A 20,462-nucleotide genomic window follows, 5' to 3' on the forward strand; every position below is an offset into this window, starting at 1 on the left:
AAGTGACATTAAAAAAAACAACAGTAGTGGTATTCATCACTGACGTCATAGGTTCACCAGAGCACACATGCTTTTCTCTTTTTTGATATTTCTTTTATTTATTTTTTTATCTGTGTAAGTGTCTGTCTGCACAAGTGTTTGTGCATCACGTGTGTGCAGTACCTGTGGAAGCCAGAAGAGGGCATTAGATCTCCTGAAACTGGAGTCATAAATGTTGGGAGCTGCCATGTGGGTACTGAGAATTGAACCCAGGTCCTCTGGGAGAGCAGCAAGTGCTCTTAACCACTAAGCCATCTCCCCAGCCCCAGCTCACATTATTTTAAGGCACTAGATATTGCTTTAAATGCTTTATAGGTATTAACTCATTTAACTGGGACAACTGCTGGATTATCTTCTGTTTTATAGACAGCAAAGCCTAATTCATGGTACAGAGCATCCTGACTTTCCATAGAAGGAATGGTGATCTTTATCCAGCATTCAGAACAGCCACAGAACTCAAGAATCAGTCCATCACAAACTGAGCATAGACTGTATTGTGATATTTAGTATCTTTAATGTTTTAACATCAGAGTTTTCACAGATGCTATGTGATGAGCTGTGTCTAAGGTTACTCTGAGGTGATAGAGCAAGAGTTGCTAAATTCACCATATTGGGAGAAAACTGAGACTCAGGAAGAAGTGACCTCATGGAGTCTAGAATCCACAAGCTGTTGTGGCCAGTGCTGGCCTTTGCCCAGAGCTCTGACCACCAGCCTGGTACTTTCCTTCCATTTGGTACAGCTCTGCTGGACCACACTAGATGATAATGTTCAACTTGTGTTTATTTCATGGTTACCTAATTTCCTGGAGAGTTGGTAGCTAAGGAAACTGTTCACTGAGATCTTTGAGTGACTTGAATTTTCCCCAGCTCTCAACTATCACAAGCAAGTAGAATTTAACAGTTAACCATTGGTGGTCAGGGTCAGTAGGTAGCTCAGATGTTCCTCACAGATATCATCATAGGAGCCTTCTACTGGGTGGTCAAGTTTCTCCAAAATCCAGAGAAAGAGCAAAGCTTCTCTTCATGTTTTTGTTATTTTTTTAGTGTTAGGAGGTAATAACAGGTCTGACTTCCAAGCCTCAGGATTCTAGTAGTGTGGTGTGCATAAAGCCTTCCCTAGTTCTAAGCCCTGCCCCGGCCAGCAGGGCTTCAACGGGTTCTCGACCACCCTAAGGATGGAATGATAGGGACAGGAGACACAAAGGAAATACACCAAGACAATATTCTGATCAAGGTGCAACTTTATTTTTCTCCAGGAGGGTTTATATAGTTCCTGCAGGGTGGGGGGAGCAAGAAGCTGTCATCTGCATAAGGTGGGGCAAGCTAACAGGATATTGTATAGGATGTTTACAGGGTGAAAGGGTCAAGGGCTCTGCCTCAATGTCCTGTTGCTAGGCAACCTGACTGTAAGATGATCTAGTTCCCTGTCTTATTGGGGGGGGGGGGGAGGTGTCTGTATTTTTCCACTAACTAGAGATTCTGTTCTTGTCCCTGACAAAGCCCCTTTAGTTCTTTTTAACCGCTGCTTCCTTCACATCCTGTTGGTAGACCCTGGAGGCAGACAGTCCTCTCTACAGCCACAGTGAGTTTAGGGTGACCATGGGACTCGAGGTGACAGCCAACAGTCAGAGGTTCTGTGCTGCAAGTTTTTCTCTTTCCTGAAGACACTTGGATCCGACTGAGCCAGTTTGGTTTCTGTACTATCTAAGGCTCATGGATTCGATGACTTTCAGCAGGGAATTCATTCCTGGGCTGCTTGGTGGGATTCTAGAGAGAAAGGTGTCTTCAGAAGGCTGCAGTCATGCCTCGTGCCTCACTCCAGCAGTGGGCTGAGTAGTGCTGCTCTGTGTCGCAGGGGCCTCCTGACAGCGAGCCGCTGAAGGATCCCAGGGTGTTCGGGGAGCTCCCTGCGACATTTGAGGATGTGGCGGTGTTCTTCACTCGGGAGGAGTGGGGCCTGCTGGACAGGCGGCAGAAGGAGCTCTACAGAGATGTGATGCAGATGAACTACGAGCTGCTGGCTTCCCTGGGTAAAGCTCTCCGTAAGCGTTTACACACCACTGTCGTTGGCTCGGGGACCTCAGAGCAGCTGTGGCCTTCTCCCAGTTTTGCCCTTTCCTTTTGAGCAGCGAGAGCCTGTCTTCTGTCCCTCTGAACGCTGCCTGCTTTGGGTCACTGTACTGTGTCGCCTCTTCAATCATCTTCAATCATCTTCCTGTCCGTCCATCCACCCCTCCCCCACTCACATTCACTGCATACCCGATACTTGCTGGGTGCTATGGGGCGTTTAGGGACTAGGGGCCTTGTGGCAGCAGCAGGCCTTTGAAGGAAACTGTGAGACATCTGAGTTCATAAGAAGGTTCTGGAAGAGTGCCCTGGGGCTACTGAAGTGGGGTAGGGAAGTCTGGGTGTGGGAGGGAGGAGTCAAGACGTCTTCAGAGAAGTATTATGGGGGACACAAAACCAGGTCCCCCAGATGGAGGAAGGGTACCTAGACAAGACAGGGGATGGGAGCAGCATGAGCAGAGGCTGAAGACGAATGGGTCTCTCAGGGTTCCCACTCCATCTGAACAGCCTGAGGCTCTTCCATCTTTTCCAGGTGCCAGCACAATGCCCTGGGCATTAATGTCAGCAGGCCTGGGCCTTGGAGAGTTAGGGTAGCAGAGACTGACCCTTCCTGCATTTGTTTCTCATGTGCGTCTTTGTGGCAGACACCCCAGGGTGCCATGCCGCCTCAGATGGGGAGACAGCTGTTGTGTTTAGAGTGGTGTTTCCTGGTGTCACTGGTGTGCACCATAGCAGGAGCTGGCAGAGCAGGCCGCCTGCACACTCGGTGACTGCAGCAGCACCTCCTAACGTCTGCTTGTGGAATGACTTCTCTAGAGTCATTCCTTATGGCTCTGTCGATGGGCGTGTCCCTTTGTTTACACTACAGCCGCAGTCTGGATTACTTTCTAACACACCGTTTTTGTTTGTTTGTCTTTTAGTGTGTATGAGTGTTTTGTCTGCGTGTGTGTCTGTGCACCGTGTGTGTGCAGTGCTGGTGGAGACCGGAGGAGGCATCAGATCCCGTGGAACTGGAGTAGCAGATGGTTGTGAGCTGCCATGTGAGTGCTGGGAACGAACCTGGGTTCTCGGAAGAGTAAACAGTGCTCTTAACCACTGAGCCATCTCTCTAGCTCCACTTTCCAACATTCTCCTTCTGTACACTTGTTTTTATTATTATTCATAATTCCATAGTTACTCTTACATGTGTGGTGCAGAAGTTTCAGTCTGGGCCTTGTATGTGCTGGGTAAATACTCTGCCACTGCAATAGCTGTTTGCAGTCTTACATGGCTCTCCAGACATTTCGGAAGTTACTTGAGTAATCATTATCTCACGGTGACAGAGGACTTGTCTTTGTCCCTTAGATCTGGTGCCTGTGATGGTGATGTACTTCCAGAACATCAATGCCGCTGCTGTACAGCTAGGAAGCAAGATCCAGGGGAAATTCATTTGCAAAAATTGCATGCCAGCTGGGCAGGAAACTGAGGCAGGAGGCTCACTGTGAGTTTGATACATGATAGATACAGAGAGCTCCAGATCAGCCAGGGTTACAGAGTAAGACCTTATAACAGACAAACAAATAATTATACACTGACTTTAAAAAGTTAGGTTTTCTTTTTTCAAAGTAGCCTTCAGTAGCAAGGCAGTTTGCTTCCAGATAATTTTGCATTATCTTTTAATTTTTAAAACCTGTTCCTTGTGTCTTAGCTCAAAATACTATGATCTGCATACATAGGAATGCTTCATGGTTTTCTTTTGGTAAGTTTTTTTGTTTTTTTTTGTTTTTTTTTTTGTTTTTTGTTTTTGTTTTTGTTTTTTATTCTTATGTCTGGAAATGGCAGAGTGTCTTTGCTGTGGCCTGAATGTCTGCCAAGGGCTGGTCCTGTGTTAAAAGCCTTCTGTATGTTTGACGTGATATTTAAACCAATTCTGAAAGTAGGCAGTAATATTTTCCATATGAGAGAACAGTGCCCAGACCGCAGTCATTTATCTGGTAAATTCCAAAGTGAATCCTACTGTTCTGTCTACTGAATGTACAGTGGACTCGGATAAAATCCTACTTTGTATGTCTGTTACTGGTTGGACTCCCTTTCTTTGAGTTGAGACATTCGTGTTCATCGTGTTGGTATTAAAATGATGGCACCATGCATAAGATACGGTCATTTAAAAGTTCATGCAGCAGCAGAAGATGCCAGTCTTTTCGTTTCTTGTACCCCATCCCCTTTGCGGGTAGCTAACAGTTGGTCTTTCACACTGTCCCTGTGGATCGCTGCTGGTTCTGTCACCTTAGTGAGAAGTGGGTGACATCCCGTTGTGGCACACTTGCCACACACTTCCTTTTGTTCTTACTTTAGTTTATCTCCACACTGCTTCTTCTCAGAGTTTATAGTGGGAAAGACAACTACAGAGTTCAAATGTTATTTCAGAGTTATCCTTTTTTTTGTTTTGTTTTGTTTTTGTTTTTTGGAGACAGGGTTTCTCCGTGTAGTTTGGGTGCCTGTCCTGGAACTCATTCTGTAGACCAGGCTGGCCTTGAACTCACAGAGATCCACCTGGCTCTGCCTCCTGAGTGCTGGGATTAAAGGCGTGCGCCACCACTGCCCGGCAAGTTTGTTATTCTTGAGTCTGGCTTTTATTTTGGTTTGTAGCTAATGGTAGAATAGAGGGCCTTGCTCAATCTAGGCAGTTGCTTTGCCACTGTGGTGGTTTGAATGAAAATGGCCCCCATGGCTCATAGGGAGTGGCACTGTTAGGAGGTGTGGCCTTGTTGGAAGAAGTGTGTCACTGGGGGTAGGCTTTGAGGTTTCAAATGCTCAAGCCAGGGCCATTGTCACTCTCTCTGCCTTGTTCCCTGCCTATCCGGATGTAGAACTCTCAGCTCCTCTCCAGCACCATGTCTGCCTGCATGCTGCCATGCTTCCAGTCATGATGATAATGGACTAAGCCTCTGAACTGTAAGCCAGCCCTTTGTAAGAGCTGCTGTGATCAAGGTTTCTCATCACAGCAATAGAAACCCAAACTATTACAACCACTGTCTTAGGGTTACTACTGCTATGATGACACACCATGACCAAAGGAACTTGGGGAGGAAGAGGTTTATTCACTGTATGCTTCCACATCACAGTTCATCACCAAAAGAAATGGAGACAGGAACTCAAGCAGGGCAGGAACCTGGAGGCAGGAACTGATGCAGAGGCCATGGAGGGTGCTGCTTACTGGCTTGCTCCTCATAGCTTATTCTACCTGAGTTCTTATAGAACCCCAGGACCACCAGCCCCAGGGATGGCACCACTCACAATCACTAAGTAAGAAAATGCCCTACAGGCTTGCCTACAGCCCTATCTTATGGAGTCATTTTCTCAAGTGAAGCTCCCTCCTCTGATGGCTCTAGCCTGTGTCAAGTTGACATAAAACTAGCCAGTACAACCACTGAGTTATATCCCCAGCCCTTGACCTGTTCTCAAACAGAAATTTTAGTTTGGTGCAATCAAGTTTAACATTAATTTCCATTCATTTAGCAGTTGGATGGCTCAAAGCTTCTCAGCTCTGTAGACTTGTAACTCACCTGTCACAGGTACCTGGCTGTTCCAACAGTGCTGAACCTACAGAGGACAGTCATCTTCTCATAGAGAGGAGGGCTTGGTTCTATTAGATTTTTCGTGGCTTTGGGGGCAGAACACAGGGCCCCTGCACATTAGGCCAGTGCTCTGCTCCGAGTTCTGTCTACAGCCTGTCTCTCACGCTCAGTGTTTCCTGTTAGTCTCGGTTTGGGGTTCACTCATTTAGAACTATCTTGTCTGTCATCTGCAGATTGTCCAGCTGTTCTTTTATTTCTGTGTTTTACATTCTGTTTTCACATTCTGATCATGTTTGGTGAGGTCTCTTGCTTCCTGCCAAAAAACAACTAGAAATCTAGTTTACATTTAACCGTTAAGAAACTAAAACTTGTCATTGGACATGGTGGTACATGCCTGTAATCCCAGGACTCAGGAGGCTGAGGCAGAAGGATCAAGGGTTTGGATGGCCAGCCTGAGACTCTGTGAAAGAGAAGAAAAGAGACAGAGAGAAGAAAGAAGGATGGACATTTGTCAGTAATAGAAACACTCAGGCTGACCTGAGTCTTTGGTTTCATTTGGTTTGGCTTGGTTATTTTGGTTGTTTGGTTATTTTGGTTTGGTCTGGTTAGTTTGGTTGTTTGAGACCTCAGGGGTCTGGTGTATTTCAAGCTGGCCTCAAACTCACTGTATAGTTGAAGATGATGTTGAACGTCTAATCCTCCTGCCTCACCTCTTAGGTGCTAAGACTATAGGCATGCACCCCACCAGGTTTATATTGTGTTAGGGATTGAGTCCAGTGCTTTGTGCATACAGGGCAAGCCCTCTACCAGTATCCACTTAACCTAGGATTTTTATTAGTAAAGAAGGCATCGTGTGCTAAGCAGATAGGTCATTTACTTCAGAAGAGCAGTGCCTCCCTCTGAAAGAGAGTCTTAGCTACAGCCTGGCCCCATGTAGTTGGGGAGAAGTTGTATCACCTAATGGAAACCAAATTTGAGAGGGAAGATCTGCCCAGGAGACAAGTAGGAATGTTAGAATGACCAAGGGGAAGCCAGAGGGCCAAGTTCTCCAGAGCTGGACACAGGACTGTGCCTCCAGGTTAGGGCAGCCTGGAGTGAGGGGGTGAAGAACAAGCCAGGACCACAATAATTCTTTTAGATCTGATTTTTGGGGTGGCCCCTGCCACCCTGGAGATGAGAGTAGCCAAGAAGGATCAGAAATCTTTATTGTCTTGAAGTTCTCCAGGTCAGAAGGCCCAGTAAGCTCAGCTAGGCTCCCTACTTTGGTTCTCATAGACCCAGAATCAAGATACTGGCCCAGAGACTGCCCGGGAGGACCTGGGGAGGAAGGCTGCAAGCTCATTCCTGCTGGTGCCGCATCCTTCATTTGGGTGTGGAACTCAGGGCTTGGCTTTCTTGCAGTTCGTTAACAAAGGAGCACCCTCAGCTGTTCCTATGACAACCCCCACAGCTGCAGGGAGAGGGGTGGTGCATCCCCACCTTCCCTATGGTAGCAGGAGGGGGTTCACGATCCATTTGACAGCTTTCCCCCAAACATCTCCAACATCTGCTTCCTGACCTTCAGGGTCTGCTCTGACTGCCTCCTCACAGGTCGGGGCAGCACCGTTGGCTTTCTGTGTTTGTGCCGTGACCCCACTTGAATGATAGGTGGCAGGTGCCTCGTTTCTAAAAATTCGTTATTTGATGACTTTGTCTTTATTGTATTCACCCCTCTCCAGCTCCTCCCAGATCTACACCCTCTTTCTTACTCACCCAAATTTGTATCATTTAAAAGAAAAAACTCATTGAGTCCAATTTGTGCTTGTGAGCATGGTCAACCTCCCAGGGACTACGCCCTTACAAAGCTGATTCTCCCTTTCCCAGCAGCCATAAGTTGCCAAGAGGGGGAGAATTTCGTGCCCGCCACCCCTGCCAGTGCTTGGACTCAAGTCTGACTTGAGCTTGCAGAGGTCTTGGCATGCATGATGTCTCAACTGCTCCTAGTCCATGTATGCAGCTGCCCTGTCCAGAGAACACTGGCTCTTACACCCTTTCCGCCCCCTCTTCCGCAATGACCCCTGGGCTTGGGAGGGGGAATATGATATAGAGGTCCCACTTAAGGCTGAGCGTTCCACCGTCTCTTGTTCTCTGCACCTTCACCAGTTGTGGGTCTCCGGTAATTGCCATCTGCTTGAGGAAGAAGCTTCTCTGAGGAGGGTCAAGAGGTGCTCTAATCTATGGGTGTGAAGATAAGTCATTAGCAGTTGGTTAAATACTGTGTGCGTTTAGAATGATGGGAGGTTCTCCCCTCAGGCCTATGACCTGTCTAGCCACAGGTTCTTGGCCTTGGTAATGGTGTCAGGTATAGCTCCTATCTTACGGAACTGGTGTTAAGTCTAGTCAGAAGGTGGTTGGTTACTCTCATGGCATTTATCTTACTATTGTACCAGTGGGCATGCCTTGCAGGGTTCACAAGTGGGTGATTACTCCTCCAGTAGCATGCATAACACCTTCCAGCTCTATGAGTGCTAACCAATAGGGCCAAAGCTTCTAGGTCAGTACCAGTTTGATGTCTCCATGTTCTATCTATGACTCAATTCAGGTCGTGTCATCAGCTATAGGGTCTCACCATCGAGTTCTGGAGGGTAACCATTACTGTTGGCAATGGCCTGTAATGTTGGGGGTTCTGTGGGACCTCACTGGCCAACTCCAAAAGAAGTAACCCATTCCCAGCACTGGGTTTTTTATTAGCCTGTGGTATCTTGTAGGGGCCTTGTTGCCCTGTTAGGAGCAACAAAACTCCATTTAAACTCTTCTAGAATTATATTTATGTATTGCAGATGTGTGCATGTATGTGGGTGCGTGCCTGCCAGTCAGAGGACAACTTGTGAGAGCAGTTTGTTTCTCTCCTTCCACTATATAGGTCCTAGGAATTGAACCCAGGTTGTCACACCTGGCAGCAGGTACTCTTACCTGCTGAGCCATCTACCTGGTCCTGGTGCCCCATATTTGATGCCCTCAGCCCAAACAGGCAGGCAGAGTCATACTTAAGTACCCTGTTGCATGTGTTCATTGCTCTTCCTGGTTTAATTTTAGATGTTACCTAGTGGTTCCTACTGTGGAGGATGAAGACATGCCTCTTACGCCACGCAGGTCCACTTCTCTCCCCTCCATCCTCTCAGAACAGGTATAGCACACTTTTATGGTTACCTCAATGTGAGTTATTTGCCTAATTGTGTTTGTGTGTTGTTTACTGCCAAGTGCTGTATTGTGCTGTTTCCTTCTTTATAGAGTTTTTTCACCCTGGAAGTGGAATTTTTTCATAATTTTTATTTGGTTAATTTTTTTGTACTCCCTCTAATTCTGTCTGAACTCTTCAGTGGAGTTAAGAAACACATCTGATGTCTTTGCCTGTGGTCAAACATCCTGAGATCTGTTGCCGTCATTCTTTTTCTGGGCGCTCTCCTCTTGGACCTTCCTCTCCCCTGCTCAGATTAGTTCCTAGGCCTGCCACACAGCTGTGGCTTGGAGTCTCTTTTGTCACGTTCCCACTTCCTGGATTTTTCCTTTTTGTGGACAGTTTTAGTGGACATGTCTTCTGGTAGCTTCCTAGCAAATGGTAGATCCCAGCGCTTCTTTTTAAGACACTGCAGGTGTCTTTAGGATTTGCAGGGGCCTTCATGGTACCCAACATGACTGAGTGATGACTTGATGAGCATGGAGTCCAGATGGAAACCATTTCCTCAGCATGGTTTGAAAGCATTGTTCTGTTGGGTTTTTACTGGTGCTGCTGAGAAATTGAATACCCTTCTTATTCCTAAGTCTTTGAACACAATGTATTATTTCTACTCTGAGAACTTTTAAAATCTATGGGGGGGGGGGGAGCTGGAAAGATGGCTCAGCAGTTACCATGAGCTGCTCTTACAGAGAACTCATGATTAGTTTCCTGCACCCACATCTGGCAGCTCACAATTGCCTGTAACTCCAGCCTAAGGGCATCTGACACCTCTGGTCACTCATGTATGCACACCTACACACAGACATGTGCATAAATAAAAGTACTAATGACCTTTTGAAAATCTCTTCTAGTGTACTAGTGTACTTCATGATATGCTCCAGTGGGTGTTACAGTAGCTCTGGGGCTCCCCCCTCCCCTCCCCAACTTTGTACCTGGGAAAATGTCCTCCTGTGATGTCCTCAATCTCTTTTTCTTTTTTCTCAGAACTCTTGTGTTAGCAGATGCTTGCTAGACTTAGACTCTGTTTTATTTATTTTTCTCTATTTCCTGCCTTTTATTTTTTACAGCTTTGAAGAAGGTGTATTTATTTTATTTCCCGACAATTCAGGTTTTTTTTTAATTTCTGGTTTTGCTGTTGTTTCTGAGCTCCCTTCTTCTTTCCTGCAGCACCATCATGACTTTGCTTACTGTCGATATTAATATCAACAGCCCCCCCCCTTTTTTTGGCTTTCGAGACAGGGTTTCTCTGTGTAGCTTTGCGCCTTTCCTGGATCTCACTCTGTAGCCCAGGCTGGCCTCGAATTCACAGAGATCCGATGGTTCTGCCTCCTGAGTGCTGGGATTAAAGGTGTGCGTCACCACCACCCCGCAAAAGTCCTTTATTTTTAAAAATATTAATTTGGGGCCTGAAGAGAGGGCTCAGGGTTGAGAACACTGGCTGCTCTTCCAGAGGACATGGGTTTGATTCCCAGCATCCATATGGAGGCTCACACTTCTCTAACTCCAGTCCTAAGGCCTCTGAGGACACCAGCTCACACATGGTGCATGGACATACATGCAGACCAAACAACCATTCGTAAAAATGAATACACTTTCTAAAAGATTGTTTTTATTGCTGTGTATGTTTGTGAGTGTCTGCCACATGTGTGGCGATGCCCACAGAGATCAGAAGAGAGTCAAGTGTCCTGGAGCTGGACTTAGGGGCAGTTGTGAGCCACCAGTGTGGGTGCTGGAAAATGAACTTGGTCCTCTGGAAGATCAGGGAGCTGAGCCCTGTCACAACCCCTCAGTATTAATTCTTGGTTCCTGTCTTAAGGTTCCATGCTGCGCCCTGCAGTCTCCTGGATCTAGTATTTTCCCTGCTTGTTAATCTCTCGTTTTCACATAGGAAGCTTTTCTTAAACTATTTTCTAAGTTCATTCCTATTTAAAAACAAAACCTTGCTGGGTGTGGTGACACATGCCTTTAATCTGAGCACTTGAGAGGCAGAGGCAGGTGGGTCTCTGTGAGTTTGGGGCCAGCCTGGTCTACAGAGTGAATTCCAGGACAACCAGGGCTACATGGAGAGATCCTGTCTCAAGAAACCCCTAATAATAATGTTAATAATAATAAATAAAATAAGCTTTAAAAGCCAACAAGAAGCTCTGTACAGTCATTTAAGGGTAGGTGACACTGAGGATCAGCTATAATTTGAGTGTGTCGTAGAAGAGACTACAAAAGTTATTATTTGTTGGTGTTTGGAGGGCAAGGGAGGACAGTTCCAGTTCTCTCTCTCTCTCTCTCTCTCTCTCTCTCTCTCTCTCTCTCTCACACACACACACACACACACACACACACACACAGACATACAGGCACACACATGGCACACACGCACACATCCACCCTTTCTGTCACTGGTATAGAAGGTACAGGCAGCAGCCGGGTGCTTGGCATCCAGCAGTGTACCCCTGAGCCTATGAACTAAAAACTGTTTTTCAATGCCACTCTCCTTCCCTTTTCCGTGTCCTGGGTCTGGAGTGTCTTGGAAGATTTTCTCGTGTGCTCAGCCTCTGTTCTCCTTCCCCTGCCTTGGTGCTGTTTCCTAGTTTCCCTGGAGAGCTGCAAGGGCCTCCTAGGTCTCTGAACAAGTGTTGTTCCTGTCTTGGCTCTGTTCATTCTGTACCCACTGATGACTCCCGACACCCCACTCCAGTCCTGCCACTGGAGACCACGATTCTGAATGTTTCAGCTCTGTTCATTCCTTACCCACTAATGACTCCCAATACCCCACCCCAGTCCTGCCACCAGAGCCTACATCTAAATCGGTCTGTGCTGCAGACCACCAGCCTCCCCTGTGGTATAGGCTGTGCATCTTCTGTGTCCTGTGTGTGCAGCACAGTGTTTCTCTGGGCCTGTGCATCTTCTGTCTCCTGTGTGTATGGAGCACAGTGTTTCTCTGGGCCTGTGCATCTTCTGTCTCCTGTGTGTGCAGCACAGTGTTTCTCTGGCTTGTGCATCTTCTGTGTCCTGTGTGTATGGAGCACAGTGTTTCTCTGGCCTGTGCATCTTCTGTGTCCTGTGTGTATGGAGCACAGTGTTTCTCTGGCCTGTGCATCTTCTGTCTCCTGTGTGTATGGAGCACAGTGTTTCTCTGGGCCTGTGCATCTTCTGTGTCCTGTGTGTATGGAGCACAGTGTTTCTCTGGCCTGTGCATCTTCTGTGTCCTGTGTGTATGGAGCACAGTGTTTCTCTGGCCTGTGCATCTTCTGTGTCCTGTGTGTATGGAGCACAGTGTTTCTCTGGCCTGTGCATCTTCTGTCTCCTGTGTGTGCAGCACAGTGTTTCTCTGGCCTGTGCGTCTTCTGTCTCCTGGTGTATGGAGCACAGTGTTTCTCTGGCTTGTGCTTTTGGTTATTCCTTCACTCTTCTTTTAAAGCCATTTCAAGAAGGACAGCTATTCAGTCTGCCACACTATAGTCATTTACCTCCTTCGTTTTTATTAAGAGTAGACATGTGGATACACAGATATCCATGTCACCCATGTGAATATCCAAGTGGTCCAAAGGATAAACAGTCCTTCAGTTCCTCCCAGAAGCACTCAAGCTGCTAGCTACTTCTACGTATTTTAAACATTTTGTGTGTGTGTGTGTGTGTGTGTGTGAGAGAGAGAGAGAGAGAGAGAGAGAGAGAGAGAGAGAGACAGAGACAGAGACAGAGACAGAGAGACAGAGACAGAGAGAGAGGGGGAGAGAGAGAGAGAGAGAGAGAGAGAGAGAGAGAGAGAGAGAGAGAGAGAGAGAGAGAGAGTGAGAGTATATGTATGCCATGGCATATATGTACAGGTCAGTGGACAACTTGTGGGAGTAATTTTCCTCCTATCACCATGTGATTCCTGGGGAATTGAACTCAGGTCATCAGGCTTAGTGGCAAGCACCGTTACCCACTAAGCCCCCTTTCTGACCCTTTACTGCACACCTTTACAGACATACAAAAGCATGAAAGGAGATAGTAGAGGAGTTTACATTAAATAAGGAAGCAGTTTTGTGCATACCCTGAGCTAAGTAAAGAGTAGTGTGTAACTCTCCTAATCCTCTTTCAGGGTCCATTGCAGATGGTAGATGTCTTTAAAGGTTCTTCACTCAAATATGTGCAGCTAGCTAGTCACCTGCACAAAAGCCCGCTGAGGTTACGTGGGGTGGGGCTCAAGCACAGGCCGTTGATGGCAACTTCAGCCTCTTGTATGGGCGTTGCACTGCATGCTGCGTCTTTCTCCTTCTGTTTTATTCTCTGTCTCTTTTCCCCGCTTCCCTTCTGGATGCATCTTACTGGCTCTTGGTACTCATGGCTGGCCGTAGAAGTCATCCATCCTGGCTAAGAATTAAGTCTTCCCTGGCTCTGCTTAGGCATTCAAGTGAGTATGTTCTAAGTCTGTCCCACGAGCTGGTCCTTACCCAGGACAGAACTCAGTCATCTCTGCATGTTGCAGGGCCGGGTCTAGCTTGTGGTGGGCTATGTGCTCTGCCAGCCCAGTGATGTTATGAATCTTGAATGATTCATTATATGAATCTTCAATTCTGCAACAGAGCCACCTGCTGCCAAGCCAGACTTGATCACAAGACTGAAACGGAGAGCCGCACCCTGGATCAAGGACCCTAATGGGCTAAAGACAGGGAAAAGTCGATCCCTAGGTGAGTCTAGCCCCGTCAAGTTCTAAAAGGCACAAGTCTGGACACATGTAGCTATGGGAAGCCACACAATGTGAGTTTAGCCGTGCTTATCCTGGACTGATTATGTTACTAGGCCACAGGTCGACAGAGATGAATAAGGAACTAGCCCCACCTGAGACTGTAGAACAGTCTCGGCCGCTGGGGCCATATAGAAGAAATAAGGTCCTCTGACAAGCAGAAGTGCTGATAGCTGTGGCTGAGTTGTGGGGAGGTAAATGAGAGACACTGGGCAGAGCAGTGGGCGGGGCCTGACTCTGAGCGCTCTCCTCTCCTCTCCTCTCTTCCCCTCCCCTCCCCTCTCCTCCTGGGGAGCAGTGGCAGCGCTGTGGCCTGTGAGAACTATGTGTTTTACACTCCCCATCCATAACTCACGGGCCAGTAGCCACTCTGTGTAGATCTTAACCTCCTTCTGAGACTCATGAGAAGATGAAGGCACTTGGATTTAATTTCACTTGTTTGTGAAGCTTCACGAGAAGATTAAAGTTGCCTGTTTATCTAATAATGTCTGTGGCCAAGGTGGCTGATTAAGCTCATCAGCATCTGGTGTCTCATAGTCCTGGGGTATCGGGTGGGTAGATGGGGAGCCAACAGAAGAACAACAACCTGTCGGGGAACCAGGATAGCCTTCACTAGTAACGCTGGGAAGGGCTCGTAGAGGCTGGCATTGATCTCTGGAAGGAGGGGCGTGTGCGGCTTCTCTGCTTGAGTGTCTTACTCGGTGCAGGCGTCTTAGCTGGTAGACCACAGAGCTCGGAACAGCAAAGCCAAGCATAATTTCATTTCTCCAAAGGGAAGGAGAAGACGGTGGCAGTAAGAGAAGCCAACATCCAAACCCAGGCCTCAGCTGCAGCGTCCTCCCTGCCAGCCTCCGTGGAGACGTGGACCTCTCACTGTCCTCCCAGCACGTGTGAAGGAGAAGTGGACGGACCTCAGAAAGTCAAGAGGACATACAGGCCCCGCTCCATTCAGAGGTCCTGGTTTGGGCAGTTCCCCTGGTTAGTAATGGACTCCAAGGAGACCAAGCTGTTCTGCTCTGTTTGCAGAGAAAGACCAACTCTCCACGACAAGTCATCCCGCTTAGTCCAGGGTTACGCTGGGCCTTTTAAGGTGGAGACTTTAAAATACCATGAAGTCAGTAAGGCACACAAACTGTGTGTCAACACCATGGAGATCAGAGGTGACAGCCCTCAGCCCACCCTCACTCCAGAGATCTCCAGCGACCTCATGGCCAACATGGAGCACTTCTTCAATGCAGCCTACTCCATTGCCTACCACTCTAGGCCTCTGAATGACTTCGAGAAGGTCTTGCAACTCCTCCAGAACAATGGCACCACGCTATTAGGCAAGTACCGGAATCGCACCGCGTGCACCCAGTTCATCAAGTATATCTCCGAGACGCTGAAGAAGGAGATCCTAAGAAACATTCAGAACTCCCCGTGTGTGAGCCTGCTGCTGGACAGCTGCACAGACTCCTCCAACCAGGCCTGCGTGGGCATATACATGCGCTACTTGAAGCAGATGGAGGTGAAGGAATCGTTTATCACCCTGGCCCCTCTCTCCAGTGAGACAGTAGATGGGTACTTTGAGACCATCATTGCTGCCCTAGATGAACTGGATATCCCTTTCCGGAAGCCTGGCTGGGTGGTGGGTCTGGGGACTAATGGTTCTGCCATGCTGAGCTGCAAGGGAGGCCTCGTGGAAAAGTTCCGGGAGATCATCCCTCAGCTCCTGCCTGTGCACAGTGTGGCCCACCAGCTGCATGTGTCTGTGATGGATGCTTGTGGGAGCATTGATCTGGTGAGGAAGTGCGATCGGCACATCCGGACCGTCTTCAAGTTTTATCAGTCCTCAAATAAGAGGCTCAGTGAGCTGCAGGGCGGTGCAGCTCTCCTGGAGCAAGAGATCATCCGTCTGAAGGACTTGAACGCTATCAGGTGGGTGGCCAGCAAAAGGCGCACTCTGAACGCGCTCATCGTGAGCTGGCCTGCCCTGGCTAGGCACCTTCAGAGTGTGGTGGAGGCTGGGGGCCCGGTTGGTCAAAGAGCCAGGGGCATGCTGAAGCTGATGAAGGGCTTCCATTTCATCAAGTTCTGTCACTTCCTTTTGGATTTCCTGAGCATCTACAGGCCTCTGTCGGAGGTATGCCAGAAGGAGCTTGTGCTGGTCACAGAAGTGAATTCTACCCTGGGGCACGCCTATGTGGCACTGGAGAGTCTCCGCCAACAGGCGGGGCCTAAGGAAGAGGAGTTCAATGCCAGTTTCCAGGACGGGCAGCTCCGTGGCATCTTCCTGGACAGAGTGGAGAATGCAGAGCAGTGGTTCCAGGCAGACAGGGAGAGAACCATCCTGACTGGGGTCGAGTACCTCCGGCAGAGGTTTGGTGCAGACCGCCCCACACAGCTCAAGAGCATGGAGGTGTTAGACACCATGGCCTGGCCTAGCAGGATTGAACTGGCCTGCTTTGGGAACAGTGACATTCTCAGCCTGGCCAGGTCTTTTGAGCTTTCCCTCCCCCTGGGGTACAGTGAGGAAGCGCTGCTGGAGGAGTGGCTGAGCTTGAAAGCAGCGAACCAGAACCTTCCATTCTCCATGCTGTGTAAGAACGCCCTGACTCAGCACTGCCGATTCCCTCTGCTGAGCAAGCTCCTGGCTGTGGTGGTCAGTGTGCCCCTCTCTACTTCCTGCTGTGCACGGGGATTCAAGGCCATGAACAGGATCAGGACTGATGAGAGGACCAAGCTCTCCAATGAGGTGCTCAACACACTCATGATGACAGCCCTGAATGGCGTGGCAGTCACCGAGTATGACCCCCAGCCAGCCATCCAGCACTGGTACCTGACCTCTTCAGGACGACGCTTCAGCCACATCGATGCCTGTGCCCAGGTGCCTGCCCGCTCCCATGCCAGTAAGTACCCAAAATCACTAGAATGGGAACCAAAGAGGAGCCCCTTATATTCCCAGTCCCACACTGAGCCAGAGTCTGAACAAGTCAGCCCCCAAAGGAGGGACCTATGGAGTGCTGCAGGGAGGAGCTGGAGACAGGAGAGCTATCCTGGAGGAGCAGTGACCCAGCTAGAGAGCCCTGGTGCTCCAGATCCTGACAGCAGGGGTAGTGTCACATGCAGTTTGGGGTCACCTGCCCCGGCTGTAGATCTTGCCCCTCTGTGAGCCAGTGTCGTCCTGGTGCTGGGGTTTTCATCCAGGAGTGAGTGAGCAGACAACAGTCTGTTCACTCGAGCATCATGGCGCTGAGATGAAGCCCACTGCTGGAAATTAAAGAGACGTCAGGCAGCAACGGTATCATGTTCTAAGCTGCATTGGTTTGACTTGGGTCTGGCAGTGGGGTTTTGGGAGAGAAGACAGCAGGAGGGTCAGGGTGGCTGTGGAGGAAGTGGTGTGGAGAGGTATTCCATCTGGGGCTGTGGGGATCCCTGGAGCAGGGGAGCTTGAAAACAGATGGGGAGCCTCCATTAGCCACCAGCCAGAGGGTGGGGTTGTAGTCTATCATAAGGCAAAGTACTGGGAGCTGATTGGAAAACACCCCTCTCCTCCAGTCCTGGAGACCAAAGCCCTCCACCAGTGAGGGTTCTCCACACTGTGACCAAAGCCCCCCACCAGTGAGGGTTCTCCACACTGTGACCAAAGCCCCCCACCAGTGAGGGTTCTCCACACTGTGACCAAAGCCCCCCGCCAGTGAGGGTTCTCCACACGGATGCTCGGCAGGGACAGAGAGGGCGTGTCTCTTGGCGCTTTTCCGCCGCTCACCTTCTACTGCTCCCACAGCTATTTTTTACTGCTGAGCCTGTGGTCATTGGCAGTGGACTTGAATACCAGGGGTGACAGAGGCTTGATGGGAAGACTGATGGCCCCGGCACCCCAAATGGACAGGAAGTAGGAGGTGTGTCTCCTTCCATGTGATAGCAAAGAGTGATCTCATTGAGTCTGTCCCCTGCACCAGGGTAAGGAGGAAAAGCTGTCCTCTCGATGGGATTAGTGAAACTGGTACCTACAAGGAAGCAAATGGGGACACTAGCAAGCTGTGTGTGATGTTGTCACCCCCCAGCAGACCTTGTGAACATTCAGGGCCCGGTAACTCCTTGCAGTGGGTTGTAGCTAGAGTTTTCCTGCCTGGCCCACAGTCAGGACAAATCTCTCTCACCCGCCAGTCCCACAGCTGCTCAGACCCAACCAAGTAAACACAGAGACTTATATTGCTTACAAACTGTATGGCCGTGGCAGGCTTCTTGCTAACTGTTCTTATAGCTTAAATTAATCCATTTTCATAAATCTATACCTTGCCACATGGCTCGTGGCTTACCATCATCTTCACATGCTGTTTGTCATCATGGCGGCTGGCAGTGTCTCTCTAACTCAGCCTTCCACTTCCCAGCTTTATTCTCCTCCTTGTCCCACCTATACTTCCTGCCTGGCCACTGGCCAATCAGTGATTTATTTATTGACCAATCAGCAACACAGTTGACATACAGACCATCCCACAGCAGTGGGTCCCAATGCACTGGGTGGGACCATTAATTCCCCTTTGGAATACCAGTATCTGCATCTCAGTTGTGACAACCAGAAGGACCTCCAGACATTTGCAGATGTCCCCTGAGGACAAAGCCCCAACACAATCCTTTACCCCAGGAGGAAAAAGAACATGCAGAACAGGCAGGTGAGTGGTGCAGGATGCAGTGCTGGCCTGTCCGGTCTATACTGGATGTCACCTTTACCACAGGCAGGTGAATAGTGTGGGATGCAGTGCTGGCCTGTCTGGTCTGTACTGGATGTCGCCTTTACCACACTTAGACATAGGGTAGGGAAGGCACCCATCTGCTGCTCAGTATACATATCATTGTCTCCTCCACAGATACAGGACTCAGGAAGGAGGGGATGGAAGCTCTCTGTAAGGAGGAACCCATGGTCCAGAAGACATCCATCACATCATCTGGGGAGCCATGAGGTTCAGAAGGATCACATAGTGAAGGTTCCTGGGCCCTATACCTTCTCAAAGGCCCTGTGGTTCTGAAGGTGACCTAGACCGGGCTCTGGGGCACCCTTGGTCATGGAGAGAGGCTCTCTGAAGATTCTAGGCTGTCCTGGTAGGATGCCTCATGGGCCCAGGATGTAGGCAGTGACAAAGGGTTGAAGCAAACATCCCCAAGGGACAAGGTCCTCAAGGCACAGCAGTGCCTCCCAGTGCCAAAGCATACCAGAGAGGCACTTACCTCAGGTCTGTTTTTCCCAAAGAAAGAATCCTGCCGTGAGAGTTCATCCCACACATTATGGTGGCAAAGGACTTTCCTGAAGTAGAAAAGTGGGGTAGCAGGTGAATACCCCAGCTCTCTACATCCCTGGCACAAATAGGAGGTGGCCTCTGAGGAAGGCCACTTTGGTGGTGGAAGTGACCATGGTCCAAAGACCTTGGCCTGCTGCAGAAGCCCCCAGGATTGGCCGCTCTGGACCACTGCAGAAGCTCATGCTGTAGAATCAAGGAGAAGCTTCCCCTCAAGGCCCGCCTTCAACACAAACAGACCAGCATCCTTTGCACAGCGCACCTGAGGAGGGTGCTGTCACCACAGCTCCTACACAGTGAGACATGCTTCCCCTGAAGGGAGCCTGGTGTTCCCTCCCCACCCCTGAACCCTGGGCTTGGCTGCTGTGGTACCAGGCAGTCTCCTGAGGAGTTCAGGGGAGGTGGGAATTGGGAGGTGTGGAATCCCGGCCAGCTCTTCTGCAGACAATGTGCCTATGATCGGTCCCTTCCTCTTCTGTGCCTCAGTTTCACTCCTCAAGTGGAGTTTTCCACAGAGAACCCAAGTGCCTGTTGGCTCCCTGTAGCTATGGCAGTAATGGGAGCCTCAAATCCTGGCAAGAGGGGCCTGTCTAGAGCACTTAGCTGCTCCTACCCTGCCGTGTCCTTAGCGGTAAAGGCATCAGCTTTGCCACTAGAGTCCTGTGTGGAGGCGGAAGTGCTGTCCACACATGCTGTACACAGGACAGGTGCACTCGTCCTTCTGCAGAATGCACCAGGGCTTGTCAAACGTGCCCCATCCTGGACGAGTAGAACCTTGCTCCCCGACCCAGCTCAGCAGCTGTAGTTTCTCACAAGCTTCCCCAGGACCTTCGTGGGTGTTCTCTGGATTAAAAGCCACTTCCCCTCTCATAGAAGGGCCGCCAGTAAAACTGCCTTTGGGCCCTCTCACATTCCCCTTCTACTGTGAATCCCAGGGCAGACTGGCCTTGCAGGCTCAGTGATTGTCTGTTTGGTTAGCATAATCTGTCTAGGTTCTACCTTTAGCTCCAGGTTGGAGAATTGCCTAATGGAAGAGTGCCTGCTCCTTTGAAGTGGGCAGAAGCCTTGCTTGCTACCTGTCTGCTCCCTGCACTGTGTCATGAGCACAGAGCCTCTGACCATGCCACCGCCCACTCCTTCCAGCAGGAGCCCAACACCCCAGCAATGCTGCACCCAGGAGCTGAACACCCCAGCAATGCTGCACCCAGGAGCTGAACACCCCAGCAATGCTGCACCCAGGAGCTGAACACCCCAGCAATGCTGCACCCAGGTGCTGAACACCCCAGCAATGCTGCACCCAGGTGCTGAACACCCCAGCAATGCTGCACCCAGGAGCTGAACACCCCAGCAATGCTGCACCCAGGTGCCTCGGCACTGTGCAGACCCCATGGCTCCCAGCCTCAGCACTTAGCCTGGGTGTGCGGTGTACGGTTTTCCACTCAAGAAAATCTCCCATCCAGCCTGGGGGTTTGGGGGAAGGGGGCAGGCAGGCCTTTGGCTCCAGGTCTAGGAGATGGCCCAGGCCAAGTCTTTTCAGAGTCCAGGGATTTGCCAGGTCAGGATTGAGGTATAGGTCTCCATCC

General features: G+C 49.6%; 1 protein-coding gene across 1 annotated transcript; it reads left to right on the forward strand.

Annotated features, from left to right (window-relative positions):
• Nucleotides 1-1,638: 1,638 nt before the first annotated feature.
• On the forward strand, nucleotides 1,639-19,881 carry LOC131906285 (zinc finger protein 862-like). The gene is made up of 5 exons (XM_059257041.1): nucleotides 1,639-1,650; nucleotides 1,895-2,081; nucleotides 13,443-13,547; nucleotides 14,377-16,491; nucleotides 18,454-19,881. Exons 1-5 carry the CDS (start codon nucleotides 1,639-1,641, stop codon nucleotides 18,543-18,545), a joined length of 2,511 nt encoding a protein of 836 aa, XP_059113024.1. The 3' UTR covers nucleotides 18,546-19,881.
• Nucleotides 19,882-20,462: the final 581 nt, after the last annotated feature.

This window comes from Peromyscus eremicus, chromosome 3, assembly GCF_949786415.1.
Source record: "Peromyscus eremicus chromosome 3, PerEre_H2_v1, whole genome shotgun sequence".
NCBI lineage: Eukaryota > Metazoa > Chordata > Mammalia > Rodentia > Cricetidae > Peromyscus > Peromyscus eremicus.